The following is an 18,072-nucleotide window of genomic DNA, read 5'->3' as shown; positions in this document are numbered from 1 at the left end:
AGTGTTCCCCTCTCTTGGATACATTTAAAACTGGGTCACATGTGATACAAAATAGGTCACTAGGTCAATTCTTAGATTTTTTTGTCTGGAACCATATCATGGTAATGATTGGTCAGATTATGTTCAAACTTTGTCATAAGGATGAAATCTAATCAAAATTCTAACCGTCTATCGGGTATTCAAGCGGCGCATTTTCCGAATCCGATCATATTTGATAACTTGATCAGATACTAACAATGACTAAATATGTTAAGTATAGCAAATATCCTAAAATGGCTTTGCCATTAATTTATGGAACAGAAGTAAAAATCCGACGTTGTTAATTGCGCTACTATTGCAATTCAGAAACCACAGCTGCTTGAAGTTTGTACTGTTGTTTCAACTTGAAATAACGGAGAGAGAGGCTTTGTATTTTCTTGTTCAACATTGCTTAATTATCCAGCTGCAATCCCCAATTTGCATTGTATGCAATTTAGTAAGATTCTTTGACATTCAAATATAGCTTAGACTTCTGGGAACCGTTGAAATTGGCTTTGATCTGATTGCGACGTATGTGTCATTTGGCATGGCTATTATATTGCGCTTTACTATGTTCTAGAATACAACCCACAATTTCTGGATTTGCATACAACTGAGTTCCAGGCTTAACCATTAAGAATTTCAACTTCTGCGGGTGTTTAAAGGTCTGCCTACTGCCACTTATCTGATACACACTCCTTGTGTAGGATTTTGCCTCACTCCGCCCATTCTTGATTATTAAGATTTTACTTCATGTCATCTATTCGATGTACAAAAAAGCTTGTCAATTCATCCATCCATTGCCAATAATGTTGTATTTTGATGTCTGGTGACCCCATGTAATGTTGATCATATAAAAAGGTGTTGCAAACTGATTTCTGATATAAAATAAACGAAGTTGCATTATAGATAATGATGTATTTTTGTTTGATATTTCCACTGAATGACCGATTTTTCAATCTTAAAACAGTGTGTTTGCATTTGTTTTTTATCAAGCGAGAACAAATCAGACTCTCAGATTTTAACCATAAACAGACTGCTACAAACGCGATCCGCAGACATTTTACCCATATAATAAATAGAATAAAGCTTACTGTGACGTAGAATAAAGCTTACTGTGACGTGGAATAGAGCTGACTGTGACGTAGAATGGAGCTTACTGTGACATATAATAAAGTTTACTGTGGCGTAAAATAGAGCTTACTGTGACGTAGAATAGAGCTTAAGGTGACGTAGAATGTACCTTACTGTGATGTAGAATGGAACTTACTGTGATGTAGAATGGAGCTTAATTGGACGTAGAAAATACCTTACAGAGACTGTGACGTAGAATATACCTTACTGTGACGTACAATAGAGCTTACTGTGACATAGAACGGAGCTTAGTGTGACGTAGAATGGAACTTACTTACCTAGAATGGAGCTTACTGTGACGTAGAATGAAGCTTACTGGGACGTAGAATGGAGCTTACTGTGACGTAGAATGGAGCTTACTCTGACGTAGAATGGAGCTTACTGTGACGTAGATAGGAGCTTACTGTGACGTGGAATGGAGCTTACTGTGAATTAGAATAGACCTTACTGTGACGTAGAATGGAACTTACTGTGGCGTAGAATGGAGCTTACTGTGACGTTGAAGGGAGCTTACTGTGGCGTAGAATGGAGCTTACTGTGACGTAGGATTGAGCTTACTCTGACGTAGAAAGGAGCTTACTGTGGCGTAGAATGGAGCTTACTGTGACGTAGAAAGGAGTTTAAGGTGACGTTGAATGGAGATTCATTTGACGTAGAAAGAAGCTTACTGTGACGTCGAATGGAGCTTACTGTGATGTTGATTGGAGATTACTCTGCGGTAGAAAGAAGCTTACTGTGACGTAGAATAGAGCTTGCTTAGCTATTTTAACATAATATGTGTTAACAAGATTTTTAATCTTTTAACAGCATTTAATTCAGCCATTAACGATTGGCCTGGGTCAAAGTCCTTTGTTTTTTTCGATACTATCAAGAGCATAGCTAGATAGATGACCCAAACCTAACTGAGAGGCCATATGTTGTTACAATACATGAAATCTTTTCAAATGATACCCATATCATATTGAGTCTCCATCAAGAATTCACACCGTATATCGGATACCTTAAACATCACTCAGCTTGTCCTCGGTTAACATAAATGATTTCCATTATTTTTTTTAATTTCTAAATGTTTACTTTCCTCTCCAGAATAAAACCGGTAATGTATTTGATCAATATGTTGCGTTAAATATGCTTTTAGTGAAAACTAATGGATATGCAAAACAGTTTGTTGTTGCTGATGTGTCTCTCCCTCTAAAAAAACCCTTACGGAAAGAAATCTCTCATACAATTTTTAGTAACTGTAGGGATATGTGTTTGACAAAGACTAATTCAATTATGACGATGCTTGTTGTTTATATATCCCCTTGCAGGATAGTTAAAGGTCAATCATATGGACAAACAATCGTGTTGATGTAGGATTTATTCAATCCTGCTTTCTACAATAAAAGGATAAGACCGGTTGTGAAGCAAACATCCTCAGAAAACCTTATTGTAGCTCACCGGATAGGCATTTCCGGAGAGTTTAGCCGTGCTGGACAACTTTGGCACCCCAATGCTAGATGAGTCTCGCGCTGTGACGCAATACTTTTTATTTCACTTTATGTAAGGCTTAAAGCATACTTATAATATTTCAGTAGATGATTTCTTTAAACATTACAACATTAACAACAAGTATAGCTTTAACACAAGACAAAATAAACCCTTAAAAAGACGTTATATTGAAGTAGTTTTTTGGCGTATACATTGAAGAAAAAATACTGCACGTCATAACGTCAGTAAACATCATCGTACGCGATATATGGGGAAACGGACATAAATGCGTTTTTCTGTGTGTTTTTTTTACAAAAGATAATTTAAGGTATGATAGAAAAAAATTCAATCATGTGTTTCCGGTCCGGATAAAACAATCTGATCCTTGGGCACGCTGCGTAGCCGGTAATTCGGCAAGCCTCGTTACCTGGTAACGAAGGTGCCCTCGGGTCGGATTTTTCTATGCTGACCGGAAACACATGACATATATTATTATAAACATATTTATTGTATTTATACACATTAAACTTAAACATGAAATAATTATTGATCTACACTTACAAATACCGAAAAAAAGAAACAACACATGTTCAATATAGTGTCTTGCAGTACAAGAAATACGTAAGAATATAAAAGTGGCATTCAGGAATATCTACTTTAATATTGTAAATTCATCGGTAACTTTCGTATAGCCAACGTGTCGTTTTCGCGTTGTCATTTGTTAAAAGTTTATTTATCTACTATTCAATTGGAACTCCTCGGCCATTTTTATCGAAAACAACCTCGGATGTATACATCATTTGAAGTAGTTCGTATATTTTTGAATTATTTCATTAATTAAATGTAGTGTTTTAGAGTTGTATTTATTGATCTAAGTTAAAATTGCTTGTTTATAGTTTAAAATAAGCTTTGTGATTCCCCTTTACTGTCTGTATATGTCGTTGTAAGCTGTGTGCTTCTCATTCAATGCCTTTCTGTATTGTTTGTAAGTTATGTGCTTTTCCTTTACTGTCTGTCTGTATTGTTTGTAAGCTGTGTGCTTTTCCTTTACTATCTGCCTGTATTGTTTGTAAGCTGTGTGCCTCTCCTTCACTGTCTGTCTGTGTTGTTTGTAAGCTGTGTGCTTCTCATTCACTGTCTGTCTGTGTTGTTTGTAAGCTGTGTGCTTCTCCTTCACTGTCTGCCTGTGTTGTTTGTAAGCTGTGTGCTTCTCCTTCACTGTTTGCCTGTATTGTTTGTATGCTGTGCGCTTCTCATTCACAGTCTGTCAGTGTTGTTTGTAAGCTGTGTGTTTCTCCTTCACTGTATGTCTGTGTTGTTTGTAAGCTGTGTGCTTCTCCTTCACTGTTTGCCTGTGTTGTTTGTAAGCTGTGTGCTTCTCCTTCACTGTCTGTCAGTGTTGTTTGTAAGCTGTGTGCTTCTCCTTCACTGTATGTCTGTATTATTTGTATGATGTGTGCTTCTCCTTCACTGTCAGTAAGTGTTGTTTGTAAGCTGTGTGCCTCTCCTTCACTGTCTGTCTGTGTTATTTGTGAACTGTGTGCTTATCATTCACTGTCTGTCAGTGTTGTTTGTAAACTGTGTGCTTCTCCTTCACTGTATGTCTGTGTTGTTTGTGAACAGTGTGCTTATCATTCACCCTATGTCTGTGTTGTTTGTAAGTTGTGTGCTTCTCCTTCACTGTCTCTCTGTATTGTTTGTAAGCTGTGTGGTTCTCTCTCACTGTATGTCAGTGTTGTTTGTAAACTGTGTGCTTCTCTTTCACTGTATGTCTGTGTTGTTTGAAAGCTGTGTGCTTCTCTTTCACTGTATGTCTGTGTTGTTTGTAAGCTGTGTGCTTCTTTTTCACTGTATGTCTGTGTTGTTTGTGAACTGTGTGCTTCTCCTTCACTGTATGTCTGTGTTGTTTGTAAGTTGTGTGCTTCTTCTTCACTGTCTGTCTGTGTTGTTTGTATACTGTGTGCTTCTCCTTCACTGTATGTCTGTATTGTTTGTATGCTGTGTGCTTCTCCTTCACTGTCTGTCGGTGTTGTTTGTAAGCTGTGTGCTTCTCATTAACTATCAGTCTGCGTTGTTTGTAAGTTGTGTGCTTCGCCTTCACTGTCTGTCTGTATTGTTTGTAAGCTGTGTGCCTCTCCTTTAGTGTCAGTCTGTATTGTTTGGAATCTGTGTGCTTCTCATTCACTGTCTGTCAGTGTTGTTTGTAAGCTGTGTGCTTCTCCTTCACTGTCTGCCGGTGTTGTTTGTGAACTGTGTGCTTATCATTCACTGTCTGCCAGTGTTGTTTGTAAGCTGTGCGCTTCTCTTTCCATGTATGACTGTGTTGTTTGTGAACTGTGTGCTTATCATTCCCTGTATGTCTGTGTTGGTTGTAAGCCGTGTGCTTCTCTTTCACTGTATGTCAGTATTGTTTGTGAACTGTGTGCTTATCATTCACTGTCTGTCTGCGTTGTTTGTGAACTTTGTGCTTCTCTTTCACTGTATGTCTGTATTATTTGTATGCTGTGTGCTTATCATTCACTTTCTGTCAGTGTTGTTTGTAAGCTGTGTGCTTCTCCTTCACTGTATGTCTGTGTTGTTTGTGAACAGTGTGCTTATCATTCACTGTGTGTCTGTGTTGTTTGTAAGTTGTGTGCTTCTCCTTCACTGTCTCTCTGTATTGTTTGTAAGCTGTGTGCTTCTCTCTCACTGTATGTCAGTGTTGTTTGTAAACTGTGTGCTTCTCTTTCACTGTCTGTCTGTGTTGTTTGTGAACTGTGTGCTTCTCCTTCACTGAATGTCTGTGTTGTTTGTAAGCTGTGTGCTTCTCCTTCACTGTATGTCTGTGTTGTTTGTGAATTGTGTGCTTATCATTCACCGTATGTCTGTATTGTTTGTAAGCTGTGTGCTTCTCTTTCACTGTCTCTCTGTGTTGTTTGTAAGTTGTGTGCTTCTCATTCACTGTTTGCCTGTGTTGTTTGCAAGCTGTGTGCTTCTCCTTCAGTTTATGTCTGTGTTGTTTGTTGTGTACCTCTCCTTCAATGTCTGTCTGTTTTGTTTGTGAGTTGTGTACTTCTCCTTTATTGTTTCGCTATGTGTCTTAAAAAAGGGTAAATTTGTTAAATTGTTTGTGACTGGGCCTGTCCCTGTGCTTTCTTTTTAATTTTGATGATAATGCCCCGCCCTGGGTACCTCTGATTATTACAGTTTTTTACCTACAAAGTTTTTATTCCCTAAACTGTTCCGTTTGGTTAAAAGCACGATAAGGTCAATGTCCAAGATAAACTGAGTGGGACGTCGAGCAAAGTACAATATGAACATGAAGTGGCAAAGGACTTATATCAGCATTTCAAATCGCAAGGGACAAAATAAATTGATGAGACTGACGCCCGGCAAAGTATATGCCATTGAGCAGGACTCCTGTTTTCTTTGGACTCATGTCGCTAGTAACGTAAATAAGGATGCTAAATAAAATACGTTGTATAAAACCGTAGAGGTTAGGGTTTGAAATATTGTTGTACAGTGTTCATAATGTAATTGATATATTTGAAGGTACGTAGTTTAGGCGAATTTGAAGGAAAACGTACACGGTTTTCCCGTCATTGTTTTATTATCAAAATGGCTATACTTTTATATAATTCCGAAGCTCGGTTGCATAAGGCATAATACATTATCATTATTAGACGAACACAAGGAGGAATAAAATTGTTTGTTTTTTAATGTATAAAGCTCATAATAGACAACTATTATGTATGGAGACGTCCAAAGAATTATTGATTGACCAGAATGGGTTAGTTCTGTGCTTAACAGCTACTCAGGTTGCACTCAGCTATTATATGCAATGTAAAATACAATATTATTACAATTAATTCCTACAATTGATTTTCCTCTGGCGAACTCGAATGAACGTTTGATGAAAGGGATCAATTAGTGGCGTTGTTGATGCTTTTAGTGATAATTTATTTTTTGTTCTATATCTCAACAGCAGTATTTTTCTCGGTCTAATATATAAACTGCGTGTTCCCTTTCCCAACCGCTATTTTTCCCTATAAACAATGACGTTTGGGTTGGGGAATGTACTATGTGTTGCACCAATAAAGTTGATATGTGATAATTGGCAAAAAATGCTATACTGTGCTGAAAAAGTTGCTAATTTTGAGAAAATGGTTCTTCAATTCCATAAAATATTGAACTGAATTGTATAAGCAATAGATAATTTAGTTGTACTGAATGGGAATCAGCATCAACAATGTCATTGTGTCCATTTCGCCAGTTTGCAGCTGGTGCTAAACCTGATGAGCCTTTGCTCAAACTTACGGTAGACACGCTTTCCACCATTGGCGTGCTGGAATATCTTGTCTTCGTTAGCAGCCTGCTCTTTCTGGACCTAGTCTACCAGAGTGTATATATTAGCAGTGTGTGTATACCACGTGATAAATTGCGTCATAAATGCTACGTCGGAAGGCAATATTTTGCTTCGATTGAAGACTTAAAACAATGATAACTTTTCATTTTCTTTACCATTTAAATGAAACATAGCGCAGTCTATGCAGGTTACGGAGCTCCGCCTTCGGTCTTTTACCAAATTTTGATTGAGAGTTTAGTTTCTTATAACACTTCGACAAACCTTTTCACGATACGGCCGTCTGACGGAGCACTGTCAAAACATTGTTTGGGAAACAGGTTTGTCGAAGTGTTTGTTGAAACTAATTACCTTATCAAACTCCGGTTATAAAACAAAGGTTGGGCTCTTTAAGCTGCATATACTGGCCTTTGTTTCATTTAAAATGGTGAAGTAAGCGAAAAGTTATCTTTGATTTAAGTCTTTATTTTAAGCAAAATATTGCCTTCCGACGTAGCATATATGACGTAATTTATCACGTGGTATACACACACTGTATTAGTTTAGCAGTGTCGCAGTTGGCTATTTGTTTAATGGTGCCAACCTTCGACATGATTAGTAGTATGTGGATCATCACTGTCGTAATTATTCCAGCTCCTGTGGTTTCCTATACTCACTGCTCAGTCTCATAGTCCTTACACCGGGACACCAGCACACAGCCATTGTCATTTTAAAACTAGAATCCTTCAATGCGATTATCTATGAAGCATATTAGCGCCATTTTAGATAGGTTATGAATGCAGAGGAAGCTGGCCCTCTTTTTATACAATTTTAAGCAATGATATACTGAATTGACCTTTTGTGTTTTAAACTCCAACTGAAAATTATACGAAAAGTGTCTCACATTATTGTTCATCATGTCCAAATGTATTAAAACCTTTTAAACTAAACAGGCTTAAGTAACAATCAGCCAAACTACAGAGTTTTGATATTATTTTCATAAATAGAAATCGTTTATTGTAATTATCAAAACGATTGTTCATATTTGAAGTAAAAAACACTCTTAAAGAAATAAATATCACGGAAATTATAAACGAATAAAAAGAGACTTAACCTAATCCTGTTATAAGAACTTAACTGTCGAGAAATTGGGGTCGGATACCTCAAACGCTACGCCGCTTGAAATGACCGTTATTGGATTTGATCAGGTTGTGTTTATTATGCCATCAGTGTTAACTAATGGATAAAGCAAAACAGTTTGAAGTTGGAACTCTGTCGGAAAGAGATATGCCATTATCAAATGCTAAGAAACTGTAGCGAGATGTGTTTTGCAAAGTTTCATTTAATTATGACAGTGTTTGTTGTTTATATGTCCCCTTGCAGGACAGTAAACGGTCAATCATATAAACAAGCAATGGTATTGATGGAAAATTTGTTCAACCCTGCTATCTATAACCCAAGGATAAGACCGGTTGTAGACCAAAAATCCCCCATTCAGGTAACTTTACTAACAGCTTTCTCGTTTAATATATATTTCAAACTTAGATATAAAACAATAATTTATCTACCATTAACACAACTTGTAAATGATGCCGGCTCAGCATCCGTTATGTATATAATTTCATATTTTGTATCCCTCTCGTCCTAGGTAAACGTCAGTCAAATCCTCGGGATGATTCTTGATGTTGACATCTCTGGTGGTTTTATCACGGTGTCTTCGCATTTTACAACATCATGGAAGGACGAACGTTTAACATGGGATCCTTTGAGTTACGGTGGCATTACTCAGATTGAAATCGACAAGGAACAAGCATGGATTCCTGCCATAAATGTCAATTTTGAAGCCAGTCTTGGAGAAAGCAATGAAAACGAGATGTTGCCAATCATTGTGACCAAGGTAGATAATGAGGGCCACGTCATTCAAATCCAAATGGGTCACGCTGTTGGCATTTGTGCCATCGACATATCCCTCTTTCCAATGGATATTCATGAATGTTACTTTACTATGTACTCTGCTAAATACACCAACGACCAAGTTACACTAGTCCCACCTTTCAATAACATTATGATGAACGAATCGTTGTTTTCTGAAAATGGTGAATGGATTGTAGAACATACTTTGTCACAAGCCGTACAGTTTCCATCTGTTTTTGAAGAAGGCGTGACATCGACGGCGATACAAAATGTTCTGATTGTAAAAAGACGAGTTGAGTTTCAAATGATAAATTATATTATTCCGACTTCTATGTTGGCCTTCCTGACATCAATGTCGTGCTTTATACCACCAGACCAAGGCGAACGTATTTCCTATGTAATAACAGCTTATCTATCTACCGTCTTCAGTTCTGCGACTATTATCAACAATATGCCACCGCTTTCCCTAAACCTACCTTGGTACGCGTATGTAACCCTAGGCAGCAACATATTCAATGGCATCTTTGTGTTATGGAGTGTCTATCTTGTCCGCTTTTGCAAGCTTTCTGAGGGAAAGAAGAAACCAGCGTTGATTATTAATGTTATGACAAAATTTGAAAAGATGAGATGTCAACGCTCTAGGACATGCCCGTCTAAATTGGCACAAAACAATAATACAACTTCACCGACCGCGATAATTCAAGACGCTGATCCCGAGGCAACAAAGTCTGACGAAACTGTACAAACTGTTTTCGAAGAGGAATGTGCTGATTATACTTGGAACCAAGTCGCATGTTTCATGGACAAGTGCTTCTATGTAGTCATGATAATTGCATCAGCGATAGCATTTTTGATCTATTTCGTTTTCTTTCAGATAAAGGTTGATAAGAAGATATATAATTCACAATAATCAGGACTTTAGCCTTGTTCGACCAGTTTCAGTTGTATTTAATTGTAGTCATATGGTTTCGAAGTCATTACATAGCACTTTTACAGTAATTTCTATGGAATTTAATATTACATATATATATTTATTGAAGTGTATTCTATATGAAATATTGTATGTATTGAAATGTATGTTACCCAGGTTTCATATAGTCATATTTCAAAAGTTAATCCCTTAAGGAAAAGAGCAGGTTTATTTAATAACATGTGAACTCAAGTGTGACTGGGTGGTCAGTTGTGTTGTACATGTATTGTGCTGTCTATTGTCCTTATGGGTGATTAGTATGTGTGTACAAGAACTAGTTTTTCAACTATTTCCCGCTCTTTTTTTACAAATCACTTTCGAGTCAGGTTTTGAGGTTAAAACATCTCAAAGATATTTTTTTCATATTTTATTCCGTTGCCTGGTAAGTTTTTGTTTTACAGTTCTTTGTATTATTGGAAATGTATTGTAATGGCATTATTAATTTATCTTGTGCTTGATGTATTAGATGATTATTTATACTGAAGTATTTGAATTGTGTAATTTATTACCTTTACTTGTATTAAGGACTTATTGGTTTATTTTGTACATTTTAGGATTTATTCAAACCTTTGGAGTCTAAATAAAAATCGAATCTGAACCAAAAAACTTCGTTATCAATGCTAAGAGACGGGGCACGGGTAGAATGTATGTTATAAATAATCTTTCAGGAACGAAAAAAGTACAAGTAGTTTAGTTGAAATATTAGTACGTGTGCTTTTACATTCGCACGTTGTCTTTTTGTTTCAAAAACTTACAAAATGCTCGACAGAAAAAGAAATTAAAAGTCATTTCACATTTTTGTCAGAGAATGACATATTCAGATTAAAACCGCTTATAAAATAAAGATGTATACACTCATTTAGTGCAAAATCCGTATATTTCGTATATAATACTGTATTATTTTCACGTTCTTCAGACAATAGGAGGGACAAAATTTCGGGCGCAGTCCGAACGAGGACGTACTTTTTCTGAAGAAAGATAGGACACAAATACTATCATGTTTAGTTATTGGACTTATTTGTGGACAATATTTTCTGGTTAGTGACATAAAAAAAATATAAACCAAGTTTTCAGTTACTTTTACTCTCGATAGCTACTGATTATTAACCGCATCTCACCATTAGGTCATTAACATTGGCGTATAAAAGCATAAGAAAGAAAATGTGTTAGTCAAATCTTTCTACTCACTAAAGCAGTTACCAAGCGTGCTATTAAATATAAACAGGTCAGAATTTGAGTACTTGTCGATTCCAATTTGTCCACGCATAAGCGTGTACACAAATGCACATTTTGTACAATTATTCGCAATTTCTCGCATAGTAGTCCATTGTCGAAGAATCACTTATCACGGTTGATTCTACCTCATTCTTTTCAAAACAGGTTGCCGTCGAATGCCCAAAGTTGAAGCCTGAAAGCCAAATACTGACCTCCGTGACGCACTGTTGGTAGGTGCGATTACGTAGCAACATACCGTTCATTTCATTTAGACTTTTACCGATCCATCTGTTGAACGAAATGGTCTCAACTCCTGACGTGTACACATTGCAGCCTGAAACATAGAACTTTAATTGTGTAATTGTTTAATTTAAGTCTGATACATGTAGTCAGAAATCTTGATCTAATTATCTAAATGCTGTACACTATATAGAAATATTAGCTCTAATAAACTACCAATATCTCATATCACAGTAAAATCGAAGTTGGGCTGAAATTCTCGTAATGCAACACAAATTCAGGCTTGTCGCTGTAGTTTACAATGTTTTTTTTTATGGAAGCAAGGAAGTATGAAGTAGAGTACATTGTTAAATTCGCTAGCGCAATGATTTAGATACATGTTTGTTGATTGCAGTGTAAGATCGTCATACAAATATAGTTTCAGGCGTGAAATAAAATACATTTGGTTTCTCTTATGCTCAGATTCGGGTATGTATTGTTGTCTCAATTATTTTTCTAACTACGCCCTCTGTTACCTGGCTACCCGTGGGAAGCCCTTGACACAAAAATAGAGCGCTGATAACTCAGACTGCCGGCTTTTGGGGCATTAGTTTTTCAAATTGTTTTTGGTATGGTTTATTATGTTCTCGTGGTTCAGTGCAAATTAAATAAAAGCAGTAAACAGTTAATGCACGAATTCATTTATATTTGAACATGGCATATATACAATGTCCTTATTACACTGGTCGCTCTTTACTAAGTGGTTTTATGAAAGGTAAAAAGTGTAAGCAAAACACATATGGATTATCATTGCATTTAAACAATTTACCAAGTTTAAAATTATTATTCAATGTCTCCCTTTCAGAGATAAGTTTTGTTCGCTTATAGACTGGTCGTTTGTTCGCTGAGGAGAAGACGATTCACATTCGGAACTCCTCGGCCATTTTTTCAAAAACAACCTCGGATGTATATGGACGGTTTACATACTTAAAAAGTGGTACGTTTACGTTCGCTGCAAATAGATCGCGTAGTAATCTTATTTAGTAGTTAAAATTTATGACTTAACTCTTGGGAATCGTAATTATGTTTGCAATAATACACTTCACTGGCAATCAATTTAAACTGAGAGCAATGAATACAACTCTTAAACACTACATTTAATTAATGCTTTTATTAAAAAAAAATACGGACTACTTCAACAGATGTACCGGCATACATCCGAGGTTGTTTTTGAAAAAAAATGGCCGAGGAGCTCCGAATGGACGATTCATTCTTGACACGTGACTCGTGGTGGGAAGCTTAAGAAGGCAAATTGTGTTTTCCCCGGGAAGTTCGGATAACAAAGTCGGACGGGTTGAACATATTTATGTGATATAATAAATAGTTAATGTTCAATTTTTTTTGTCTAACGTTTTGTACGAAAGCAAAATGCTCGAGCATTCAGCTTCAAAAAGAGTTAGAAACATGTAATTGTCATTTCCCTAATAAACGGGAAGTTGTGTTTTTTTTCTCCGAAGAATCTTTATTCAAACATATGCAATCTTTTTTTAAGAATATATTGTTTTTCTAAAATAATTCACTGAATAAAAATGAGGTACTTTTGATCAAAGGGATGTTACTACAATTCATTTCAAAAGTAGTTTTTATATTTCCCTCTTCGCCTGCAGTGAAAACATTCAAAACGTTACTGCTGTTATTGTACTGATAAAACTCCATATTTCACCGCATGGTAGAAACCCTTTTCTATTTTAATGTGACGAAATTGTTTGTACTATAGGTAAATGAGGGGACAAATAAATACAAATGTGTATATTCATAAACTGTAGCATAGATCTTACCATCTACACAGTAGCCCAGCGTGAAACTGAAGCGAAGAGGAAATTTGCAATAACAAACTCGAGGTCCTTCGACGCCAGTGTCGTAATATTGCGACAGGCAAAGAAGCACTGGATCTTGACAGTCACTGTCTATCATACAAGAAGAGAAGAACTTAGACGACATTAGAGACGTTGTTGTGGTTGTCGTTGTTACCGGTGCTACCGATGTCGTAGTTATTGAAGATTCTACTGATGACATCGTTGTTACCGGTGCTATCGATGTCGTAGTTATTGAAGATTCTACTGATGACATCGTTGTTGTCGGTGCTACTGATGTCGTAGTTGTTGTCGGTGCTACTGATTCTGTCGTTGTTGTCAGTATTTTTAACGTTGTGGTTGTTGTCGGGGTTAGTGTTGTTGTCTGTTCTACCGGTGGTTTCGCGAAGTATTTCGTACCTGATCTCTCTTCACAGGATTCGCTTTTGCTCAAATTGTTAACCGTTTTGTAGCATTGGTGTTGTGCATCAAAGAAAAACCCTGAACACCTGATGTCCATATCGCATTGGCTCGCACATCTAAAGACGGTCATTGTTTTCCCGATTCTTTCAGCGTCAGAATCGCAAAAGAAATCATTCAGCGTTTCACGTCTCAAATACACAGATTGACAACAAATGCAGTTGAAGTGACAAATGAAGAAAGCAATGATGCTTATGAAAAGTCCCATTTTGAACAAAAAATTGCGCTAACACACGTTATTATCGTTTTATTTCTATGCTTAACTGAGGAAAAATGTGTGCTCCAGCTCTACTGTCAAGAAGAAATGTTACGTTAATATAAATGCTATCGTTTTTATGTCGTTAAGGGAAACAAACATTACAATATTTTCAATTAAGGACATACAATTATGGGGCTTAAAAAAGCTAAAATAAACAGTATTTGCTGAGCTCTGTGTTCAGTATTGTTGCGAAAGTATACGTATTATTCAGAACAGATGCCAATTATCTTTATATGACGTCATTCATGGAATTATTCCAATTATATTGTTACAGGTAACAAAACGCTAATTGCCAATTATAATTGTAATCATAAAAGTTCATGACAAGCAAATTTTAATATTTGTTTAAATTTTGGATATTTACAAATACCACAGTGATTAGTTTGTAACCAGTTACACGTTTTGTTATATAGAAGGTTGTCAAAATATATTAGCATTTGTAATAAAAGATTTAGTACCGTATATTCATAAATGAACTTTTTAACCTAGCGGAGAAACATATAATGTTGTTGTTTTCGTTCGACAGAAAATAGGAGAGTCCGATCTTCCATTTTTTCCCCACCGTTAACTACAAATAAATATCACTTGATATATGGAATATGTATAGAAAATGCTTGATGTATGGAGCAATGTGAATCGGATATTTGTACAGCACTCAACCAAGCCGAATAATCTTCCATGGCCGAGAGTGTAAGATAGGTCGGATATTTGTACAGCACTCAACCAAGCCGAATAATCTTCCATGGCCGAGAGTGTAAGATAGGTTCATTCCGACCCGAGCGTAGGGTGTTTTGCGAAAACGAGGTTTACCGAGTTCTGCAACACACCCTGCGCGAGGGTCGTGATGAACCTATCGTACACGAGCGGCTATTGTAGATCTATGCTTTTTCTCCCACCTCAGTTAAAAAAAAAATGTATTCTTTGCTGGAACTCTTTTGTGCTTAGTGAAAATAATTGCGTATGGATATGCGATAATTCGTCGTTGTCATGGATATGCGCGCAGTGACTCAGATTATGTTAATAGTCAAATCGGTCTTTGAGAAGTTCTAAGGAGAGTGAAGCATTATTTCTTAAAAGGTGCGTAAAAACTGTTTTATGGTGACATTTGAAGCGAGAAATACTTAATTAGCGCTCTAAATATTGCTGCAAGACAAGATTTCCATGATCCTACAGATGACAGTCTTCAATACGGGAGGTATGGTGACCATTAAAAAGGAGTTCCATACGGGCATTTTATCTTCGCCCGTGGGCAAGATAAGAAGTTCTAGTATGGTAAAATTATTGGATCTACTTATCTGAGGTGGGAAAAATGATTTTGTCTCATATAGGTCCAATATTAGGTCCCGATGTGCAGACGGCATCATCTATTTGATATGTAAATGATATAATGAAACTTAAATTAAATTTAAGATTGGCATTGAACTTGGATGGAATTAAATTCGTTTTATCCTGCATAAATGAAGAAAAGCAAAAACCAAACATGAACTACAAATAATCTATAAACATGGAAATTTATACAATGTACACAAAAAACACAATCAAACCATTAGGTAAAAGTATTGCGCATTTACTTTTTCAGGCATGCATATGAGATGTAAAATTTTATTAATAGATGAACTGTTTTTATATACGTTATATATTGGTTTATTGTGGAAAAACATATACAGTAGGCATAAGCCCATGAGTACAGTATACACATACAATGGTTAGTACATTAATATGGTTGGCGATGAGAATTATGTACATGTAGTAAGATACAGCGAAAGGAGAGTAACTTGCAATACAATAAATAATTATTTCAGGCAGAACTGAATCTTAAAGTTTTAGAAACACACACACACACACACACACACACACACACACACACACACACACACACACACACACACACACACACACACACATATTTAAAGAGTTAAACTACTATATATATATGCTCATATATTTCAAATTGTAAAAAGTAAGTTTCTTGCAGCAAATGCTTTATGACAAAATGTTTCTATTTTTTTCAAAACAACACAACTTTCTGATTGTAATAAATCTTTATAACTTTATAACATTAGCGTTGGCACGGTAATATCTGTTTATTAGTGTTTGTCTTAGTTCTATGAAACATTCACATTCGAAAATAAAGTGAAATTCATCTTCTAAAGAGTTACAAAATAAACAGATTCTTTCATTAACTGGAATAGGTGTAAGTTTGTTCCATCGACCTGTTTCTATACAAAGTCTATGTGACGAAACACGTAATTTAGTTAATGAGATTCTATACTTTTCAATGCTAACAATATCTCTATATGGTTGAAATTTAAAGGCAGCAAACAGTCTATACGTTAATGCTCTACTTGAACTTTGTATATCTGCATTCCATTCTTGCTTATATTGGTCACTTATTCTTTGTTTATCAAGATATAAAAACAAATTCACATTTCCTACGGTCTGGAATAACCAAGCATCGTGAAGTCCTAATCGTTGTTATATGTTTCTAACATGCTTTTCCCAAAATGGCTTATTTGGATATATATATATATATATATATCTAAGTCATTTATCATCATATTATATACAAGTTTAGCATACTTTATATCTGATGTACATATAATCTTAGTCCAATATCTAATGTCTTGTACATAGTTCTATTTTTACATGACATCTTGCCCAATTCACCATAAACAAAGACATTTTGCGTCTGCAATTTGACTCCAAGTAATTGCTTATAAAATCTAAGGTATAATCTCTCTAATACTGGTGCTTTAGAATTTCCCCAGATTTCAGTACCATAACATATGTCTGGGTCGATAAGTTTATCAAATAAATCTAACCTGTGACTTACAGAGATGTATGATAAATTTAACAAGATAAGACTTCATGGTGTAAATTGCTTTCATGGCTTGACCGGCTTTACTTTCAAAGGCCGAATTAAAAGACCCACCTGTGGTGAACACAATTCCCAAATAATGAAATTTATAAACAATTTCAATATCTTCATTGTTATAAGTAAACATTATATAAAGAGGATATTTGTTGAATTCAGATATTTTATTTCACAATTTTTCACGCCACTCGTAAAAATATTTTTTCTGTGACCACGAGTGAAATAAAATTCGATCTTGCACTGAATTCAACAATTCTCGCGCGAAGAGGAGGTAACTTTGACATAGCGATTATGCCGCAGTTACTTCCCTTCGCAAAGAGGCTACAGAAATTGACTCTAGCGTGAAGATATATTGAAAAAAACACTATATATGCATGAAATAAAAAGAAAATTTGTTGAATTCAGTGTAAGATCGTATTTTATTTCACTCATGGTCACAGAAAAATAATATTTTTACTCGTTTCTGTGACCACTCGTGATATAAAATACGATCTTACACTGAATTCAACAAATATCCTCTACTACTACTACTGCTGCTGCTGCTGCTGCTGCTGCTGCTGCTGCTGCTGCTGCTGCTGCTGCTACTACTACTACTACTACTACTTCTACTACTACTACTACTACTACTACTACTACTACTACTACTACTACTACTACTACTACTACTACTACTACTACTACTACTACTACTACTACTACTACTACTACTACTACTACTGTTTATACTACTACTACTGTTTATACTACTACTGTTTATATTACTTTTACCACTACATTTGTACTACTACTACTACTACTACTACTACTACTACTACTACTACTACTACTACTACTACTACTACTACTACTACTACTACTACTACTTTTTTTCTTATTTTACTTCTTCTACTACTACGACCACTACTACTGCTTCTACAACTAATATTACTACTACTACTAACTTAAAATGCGAGACGATATGGAGTATAATCATTAATTGCATATGTAATCGTTAATCTAAAACTCAATAATTAAATTAAGAAGAAATATAATCGCATTACGCATTTAATATGTGTTCATTGGTTTCTGCTTTATCGATCCTCGAATATATTCAACTTTACAAAAACAACCACAAATAACGATGAGATCAGTAAATTTAATTCGAAGAAGTGTTTCGAACGTTTTATACAGGCGATATGTCAAATTATAACAATTTATAAATGGGCGGAATAAGGGAGGTACGCTACTTCATGATTTGAGGTAAACCATATTGGGGGTTGAACAAACACGTGTTACGATGTCTGATGGAAGTTATGTGGATTATCAATGTAATCTTGTTATAAGTATTCGGACAACGATGCGATC

At 35.7% G+C, this 18,072-nt stretch overlaps 1 protein-coding gene across 1 annotated transcript; it reads right to left on the bottom strand.

Annotated features, from left to right (window-relative positions):
- Window positions 1-3,544: 3,544 nt before the first annotated feature.
- Window positions 3,545-6,040, bottom strand: LOC128219385 (histidine-rich glycoprotein-like). The gene is made up of 4 exons (XM_052927194.1): window positions 5,989-6,040; window positions 5,336-5,679; window positions 4,370-4,810; window positions 3,545-3,886 (listed from the first exon to the last, which is right to left on the bottom strand). The coding sequence occupies exons 1-4, from the start codon at window positions 6,038-6,040 to the stop codon at window positions 3,545-3,547; spliced, it is 1,179 nt and encodes a 392-aa protein (XP_052783154.1).
- Between the last annotated feature and the right edge of the window lie 12,032 nt (window positions 6,041-18,072).

Source organism: Mya arenaria, chromosome 15, assembly GCF_026914265.1.
Source record: "Mya arenaria isolate MELC-2E11 chromosome 15, ASM2691426v1".
NCBI classification, from domain to species: Eukaryota; Metazoa; Mollusca; class Bivalvia; order Myida; family Myidae; genus Mya; species Mya arenaria.
The sequence above is the reverse complement of the archived record's forward strand: the minus strand, read 5'-3'. Positions and strand labels throughout refer to the sequence as shown.

Excerpts from the sequence above, each read along its gene's own strand:
- LOC128219385 (XM_052927194.1), bottom strand. The coding sequence starts at position 6,040 with ATGAGTCCAAAGAAAACAGGAGTCCTGCTCAATGGCATATACTTTGCC. Across the intron at positions 5,680-5,988 it reads TGGCATATACTTTGCCGGGC|GAGAAGTACACAACTCACAA; the intron begins GTCAGTCTCATC and ends GAAACAATAAAG. Across the intron at positions 4,811-5,335 it reads CAGTGAAAGAGAAGCACACA|ACAGTGAATGAGAAGCACAC; the intron begins GTTTACAAACAA and ends CAACACTGACAG.